This window comes from Stylophora pistillata, chromosome 1, assembly GCF_964205215.1.
Source record: "Stylophora pistillata chromosome 1, jaStyPist1.2, whole genome shotgun sequence".
Classification (NCBI taxonomy): Eukaryota; Metazoa; Cnidaria; class Anthozoa; order Scleractinia; family Pocilloporidae; genus Stylophora; species Stylophora pistillata.
This window is the reverse complement of record NC_142519.1, coordinates 53,245,221-53,252,632: the sequence shown is the minus strand read 5'-3', so window position 1 is coordinate 53,252,632 and position 7,412 is coordinate 53,245,221. Positions and strand designations below refer to the sequence as shown.

The following is a 7,412-nucleotide window of genomic DNA, read 5'->3' as shown; positions in this document are numbered from 1 at the left end:
AACATGGGGGGAGGGGGTAAGGAGAAATTAGATGCTAGTAACTCTCAGGGGTCAAAGAGTTGAGGAACATGGGGGGAGGGGGTAAGGAGAAATTAGATGCTAGTAACTCTTAGGGGTCAAAGAGTTGAGGAACATGGGGGGAGGGGGTAAGGAGAAATCAGATGCTAGTCATTCTTAGGAGTCAATGGGTTTATGGGTTAATGGATAGTTAGAATAAATCACAATTTTTTTTAAAACTTTATTTATTTAGGCAGACATGCTTGACAACATACAGTGACTTCACTGGATAGTTGACAGTTTACCAACATAGGTTTGACTGATACATATCACTCAGTTGATGTTCGTCTTCCTGTCTTTCTGTATTACGTCAGTAACACCTTTTTTTTTCTTTTAATTTGTACGAGCTTCTGCAAAATTTACTTAGGAGTAGAGAGAGCAAAAAATCCAAATGAATAAATATGTGAGCCAGATACACATGCATCATCCGACCTGAGCACTTAGTACATGCGTGCCGTGGGGTAAATAAAATATATGGCATAACATTGTCAAGTAATGCAGCCATCTACTAATTACTTAAGATCTAGCATCTCTTTTGGAGCAAATCACGAGTAAGATATCGATAGCAACTTAAAATTGGATAAATACAACTCAAGGCCTTGCATTGTTAAACTACACAGCCTTCTGCTAAACATAGTGGAAGTTACAATTACGATGAAATAAACCATGAGTAAGATATCATTAGTAAATTTAGACTGACTAAATATGATTCATGGCTTTAAGCATTGTAATACAACACAGCCATCTACTAAAAATATCAGATATTACCACTGTGATGTCAAAATCATAACTAAGATAACTTCAGGTTGAATAAATATGACTCATGGCTTAGCATTGCTATACAACACAGCCTGGTACTGAATGCTTACAATAGGTAAGATATTGATGGTGACTTCAAATTGAATAAATGAAAACTATGGCTTAGCATTGCTATACTACAAGCCATCTATAAAATATATCATAAGACGTTAAGATTTAATAAAAAAAATCATAAGAAAGATAGCAATATATGGTAACTAATTTAAATTGAATAATTATGATTCATGGCCTAGCGATGTAATACAACACAGCCATCTACTGATATCAGCGTTAGATTGAATGAATACGATTTCTGGCTTAGCATTGCCTAAAAACACAGCAGTCTACTTAATCTTACCACTTTTAACAACTGACATGTAAATAAGGGGTGAAAGTAATGTTTTCCCTTGCAGCCTATTACGTTTGCCTGCTGTTCAGATCAGACCCTATATATTAAACAACTCCATATGCTGCTACTTTTTCTACACTTAGCACTAACTGAACTAAAATTCAATCTACATCTGAAATAATTTTATAAAAGACTACTCAAAGGTTAACTACTTATCAAGGAAAAACCCTTAGAGTTTAATGTTATGGGTAGCTTTATCTGCCGGTCTTTTGGAATGACCTCTTGAATTGATAACCATAAGGCAACTGTATTTTGACGCTATTTACGAAAACTACTGCAGGTAACTACTTAATCAATTCCAAATGAAATTTGTTTCACAAAGAATGCACTCCTCTGAGAATACAGTGTTATTGATTACACACTCGTTTCTTTTATGCCATCGATCGCTTCGTAAAACAGATCAAGGTCGCTGTCATCGTCAAATGTGGCCAGCGGTGCTCTTGGAGACTCTCGCCCTGAGGCTGCTGGGAGATTTTCATGTGTTTTGTGTTTATCTGTTGCAATATAACATGACACAAGGCAAAAAGAAGACATTCAGTAACTTGCCCTGTGTTAAATACTTACACTCTGCTCAGAATAATTCATAGCGACATTGTTATATAAAGTTGGGCACCGTAGTACAACGCAAACCTCGCAAAAGCGCTTCCCGAGAACACTAACTTGTCACTTTGCGGAAAGAGAAACAGTTCCAAGCCTTTCCAATGAGAAAAAAGTTATTTCACTATTCGAGTAAACCCCTGAATGTAGTTCAGCAGGGTAAGGAAGGTCACGATATTGTCGAAACAAACAATTTATTTAAGGAATAGCGAGAAGATGTTGTTCACTATTAGTCCTCCAAATTGATGAAAAATATCTCAATGCATCAGAGTTCTTTTCTTTTTTTCAAAGGAAGCGGAGGCTAGGGTTGGTATACATACCTTTATTCGCGATAAACTGCTCGTCTTCCCCAGCTTCCTCTTCCATACCATCTTCATCTTGCTTCTCAGATTCTTCGAAGTGGTTTTTTGATTCTTCGTCTTGTTTGTCAGGTTCATCTGCAATGTTATATTCAACGTGTCCTTTGGAGCCTTTGCAGTCGCTTTTCGATTCTTCTTCTTGTTTGTCCGGCTCATCTTTCATGTCATCCTCATGTTGTTCTTCAGATTCTTCTTCTCGTTTTCCAGGTTCGTCTCTCTGATCTGATTGGCCTTCTTGGTCTTCCTCTGATTTTTCATCCTGTTCAGTCTCATCTCTCTCTCCAGGCTGTTCATGATCGGTCTGTTCTGCGCTTTGCCCATGCCCACTTAGAAATTTCGATTCGTCATCACTGTCATCGCTGTCATCACTCTCTGCCTCTTGATGGATCAGAACTGAAAAGGGAAAAGTTATAAAATAAAAAGTGTTCTGTACTACAACTGCTATTTCCTATGCACTTTCTCTTGACGGTATTTATTAAAAAAACAACTCTGATAGCAGCTCTTTCAAGAAAAACAAATCGAAGTAGCAATTTTCATAAAGTAGTTTCTCCTATAAACATCAGCGGTATTTCTTTCCGGTCATTTTAAGTGTTTTTTCCTTCGCCCATCCTGGCCTCCGACTCCAAGGGTTAGATGGCTCATAAGGAATGATTTTTTTCACTCTCTCACCGAAACTAAAGGGCGGAACCTCTATTTACGTCTCCATGTTTACTCGAGCTTAATAAATGTTTCATACCTTCTTCGATCACTCGCATTTCCATGCCCTCATCTTGGCCTTTGGAAAACAGTTACAACTTTAATCAAGCGTGTTGAAATGGCATTTACCTTCATGATTGTAAAATCAGTGAGCTGATCGGCGTATCATATACGAAGCCATGAGAAGACACACAGGGCTTGCACTGTAAGTATTCCGGAGAGCTCCATACAATTCCTGAATTAGGAATTATATGGAGCTCTCTGAGATGCTTACAGTACAAGCCCTGTGTGTCTTCTCATGGCTTCGTATATGATACGCCGATCAGCTCACTGATTTTACAATCATGAAGGTAAAAGCCATTTCAACACGCTTGATTAGCCAAAGATAATCAGTTTTTAAGATAATCACGCAGAAGTGCAAACGCCAGAAGGCTATCGCGTGGCAATGAAACTTAATCAGATTTGAGGAACTAATGAAATTTAATGAAACAATCTTACACGACAAATACTATAGTCAATTAAAGCTCACACTCATCGCAGAGGACAACTCTTAAAAATGCAAGCTCACAGCATGAAAATGCAGCTTTACGAAAACGTAAATATGGCCTCAATTTGCCTAAAGTTGTATGACCAACTTTAAGCTATTATTTAAAGTTGTTTAAAAGTGATTAAAGATCAATTTACACAGTCATGGAGTGACCACAACAAGGGCGAAACTGCTGTCCATGGCTGCCACTTCACGGGTGATATGGTTGTGCGCATGCATACGATATAAGCCGTACCAGGGGATTGTACGTGTGCTTCAGTGCTGTCATTAGTGTTGTTTACAATTTTTTTGAGCACACAGGTTACAAATAATCTTATCCCCATACGCATGCCGTGGGAGAACTGTTTTACAGTTCTCAACAGTTACCACATGTTTAACGTGGAGCTGGCGGATATAGCGGGTGCTTACATCATCATCGCCATCTCTTAACTCTCTTAGACTGAGAGCGCAAATGAGACCTTGCTGGCTACCCCGTGCTGATGTGCCCTAACACAGCCGAAATAATCGTGCACGACTAGTACTACCTGAGTGGCGTGGCCGTGCGTCTGGTTCGTATTCATCAGTGATGATGCTAGCGCTGCTAACAAATGAACATCCTAATTGCTAAAACTTGGGAAGAAAAATTTACCGGCATTTTGAACGTTTCCAGAGTTTTTGTATAGATATATATTTGGCGTAAAGGAGCTTGTATATTAGCTTTACACAAGCTTAAGGTAGGGTTTACTCAAGCTTTAAGCAAAACGTAGAGGTGTTTTGTGAAGTTGGTGTTTCATCACGCTAGCTTTATATGTACGCGTAAAGGTACTGTAAAGCTCAACTTTACGTAGAGTAACGGAAGCGTAAAGTTGTGTAATTTAAACTACACCCTGAGTTTACGCTGTCACTACGCTCACGTAAATTTTTCCTGCTGTGAAGTCTTAGCAGGACTCTGACGATGACCTCCCTTCAAGTTGTCTAAACGTACCCTTAACCAAGGAAAATCAAAGTAAATAAAATTAGCTCTGGGCATTTCTCAAAGTGAGAAATGAATTACTCATGCCTAGGGTTATTCAGAAGACAGAGGTTGTACGAAACATTACTTGACCTAATGTCAACGTTAAGTATATTTTGACATAAACCGCAGCAGAACAGGTTTGTTTTGGGAAACCGTATCTTCAATGCACAATAAAATAAAATGATAGTCCTACTTTCCCAGAGAGATGATTTTCGATAAACGTACCTTCATTGCTCTGATTTCGTCCACACTTTTCTATCAAATAGCCCAAGCACTGTTGGAATTTAGGTCTAAGAATACGTCGTACCTGGATTCACGGTATCAAGAACAAAAATAGACAGTCAAAGACTGCTAAACAGAAAACCTGCCGCATCCCACATAATGATGAGTACCCTCTTCAACCAGAGGAAGATGATTCAGGAATATATTGTCCATTTGACATTCAGTCAATAATAGAATGGTAACAAATATTAGTATTAGCAATAATAATAATGCTAACAATGTAAATACAACAATACTTTAAAGGGGCTAGCTCGAAAGAGGCATGTTTCCCAATCCTCTAGGCTCCAACATTGAATGCCTTTGCTTCTTTTAATTCGCCTGTGAATTATGAATAGCTTTGCTATTTTATCAAAACTCCATCTTTTGAGGCTCTTTTTTTTTCATGCATAAAAAGTATCCGGTCTTTCCGCGTCCCAACATATTTCACAATTCCGCCGATGCACCGTTCTATCGTTTATCAGTTCTTCTGTTCCATCAGTCTTTTGAAGAACTTAAGATATCGTATTTCGCAGCTCGCTCGCTTCGCAAATGTAGTAGCTCTTTTCGGCTTAAGTCGCTAATTCAAACTGCAAAATGCTCTCTTCTCAATGGAAAAAGATCCTCAAAGCACTCGGGGGATGCCACTGTAAAATTATTTTGAGTTGTTTATCGTCAAAATGTAATACCTTTATGGTGCGTTCTATTTTTTAGAAGGTTTTTTTCTACAAGAACTTTTCTTTCTTTTGGAAGATCAAGGACAAACCGAAAATATTCAAATATGAAATGCCGCTAAATTTTCTTCGTGCTGAGCGAAATTTTTTCCTTAAACTGGTTCACCTTACATTCTTCACGGCATGGAACAAATATATATAAAAGTATCCTCTAAATTTCAGCTTATCAAAGATATGAAGGTTGCGAGTTATCACCTGTTTTGTTGATAAAGTATAGAGAATGGGATTGATGGCAGAATTAACCGGCAGAACAAAGGCTGCGATCCAAACTGCCAGGCCACCAGGTGTACGGAAGGACTTTTCCAAGAGAGACGTCATTCCAATCACCACAATAGGCAGCCAGCAGATACAGTCGGTAACAACAATGAAGAACACTCTTTTGGCGAGCGAGGCCTCCCTTCTCAAATCGGCTGGCCTTTGCTTGGATTTCATTTTTCTCTCTCTTTCGGTCCCTTGCTGAGCCAGGCGCCGGTTTGATGTGCAGGACTTGTAGATAATCATGGAGTAGGCCACAATGACGAAGACCACAAGGGTAAAGTTTAAACCAACAAACATGGCAACAGAGTACTCCCAGCCTGAGGGCTTATCAGCAGATAGCTGCAATGGGAGACATACAACTGATCTGCCATAAAAGTGGTGACCTTTTTGACGACTGCCGAAGTAGTCGATGCCCACCGTGGGAATAAATGCAATTAACCCACCAACGATCCAGATAAGGAAGCAGAAAAGGTGCGTAACCTTGATTGTAAGGGAATTTCCACGATAGGGGAACAAAATATTCTTAACCCCGGAGAGCAAACAAATAGTCATAACAGACACCTCACTCGACAACACGGCAATGGCACCTGTTATCTGACAGAACAAACTTGAACGCCAGATATAGTCATACAAGAAGAACTGCCCTGCCCAAATGGCATCCATCACACCTATTATTATAAGGTAAACACTCATCAGTCCATCAGACACGGCCAAATGTATCAACATGATAGACTGTATTTTGTTTTTCTTCTTCGTCTCCTTAAATACCAGCCGCCACACGATCACAAACACAGCACCAACCAACGACATAATTCCGACCACCCAGACACATATCCTAGGAGCTCGATTTCTGAACATAGTTTCACAACTGGAGAAGCTGGACATGTCGACATAAGTATAGTCGCAATCCGCGTCCTCCTTCGTCAAATGGCAACACATCAGGTCGGTGTCTACAGTCCTACAGTTCATGAAAAGAGTTCAAATTAATCACAAAATAGGAAAAAGTGGAAAATTTTGATTCGTTTTAATATATGAATTGAGGACAATGAAAGGGTGATAGTACTACTCTACAAGCTGACTTATTGTATACAGATAAATAAAATTTCTCAAGTAAAGATCTCCAGACATCAAGAATATTACGCTGACTTACGCTGTTATTAAATGTACCATGTTCGAGAAGAAACCGGCCGGTAATTCTCGCATTTCGTTGTGATGGAAGTAGCTGCAAATTAAAGGAAAGGGATTCAATTGAACACCACTCGCTAAGTTATAAAGATGCTGCTGTCTTTAGCCCAAGTGTTTTCAAGCTTTTGGGCTCTCTTCTTTTCCTTTGCTCCACCCAGTTCTCATACCCCCAAAAATTCACCTCTTAACACTTCGTGAGACTCCCTGGGATTCAGAGGGGAGGAAGGAATGGAAGGGTATACCACTGTCGATGAAAAACTTTTGGTCAATTGCGTTGATACCCATACAGTTAAGACCCTGAATAATGGGAAAAATGGGCATTTTAGAAGACGAGAGAGCAAGTAACCAAGTCACGCACATCTGAATACGAATAATTCGTTACTGAATACGTAAAACATACCTATTACGTGGAGATGTGTATACATGCAATATTACATCGGTAATCTACTTGAGAGGGGACGTTTAATTGAGAGGAAGCCCTCATTTAGTTTTCCCGAAGGTTCTTCAGTGGCAAGATCTG

At 39.4% G+C, this 7,412-nt stretch overlaps 1 protein-coding gene across 1 annotated transcript; it reads right to left on the bottom strand.

The window, feature by feature from the left end:
* Positions 1-230: 230 nt before the first annotated feature.
* LOC111346476 (G protein-coupled receptor GRL101) lies at positions 231-6,923 on the bottom strand. Its single transcript, XM_088762358.1, has 6 exons — positions 6,858-6,923; positions 5,645-6,665; positions 4,683-4,764; positions 2,957-2,995; positions 2,182-2,613; positions 231-1,758 (listed from the first exon to the last, which is right to left on the bottom strand). The coding sequence occupies exons 1-6, from the start codon at positions 6,908-6,910 to the stop codon at positions 1,619-1,621; spliced, it is 1,767 nt and encodes a 588-aa protein (XP_088618484.1). The 5' UTR covers positions 6,911-6,923; the 3' UTR covers positions 231-1,618.
* Between the last annotated feature and the right edge of the window lie 489 nt (positions 6,924-7,412).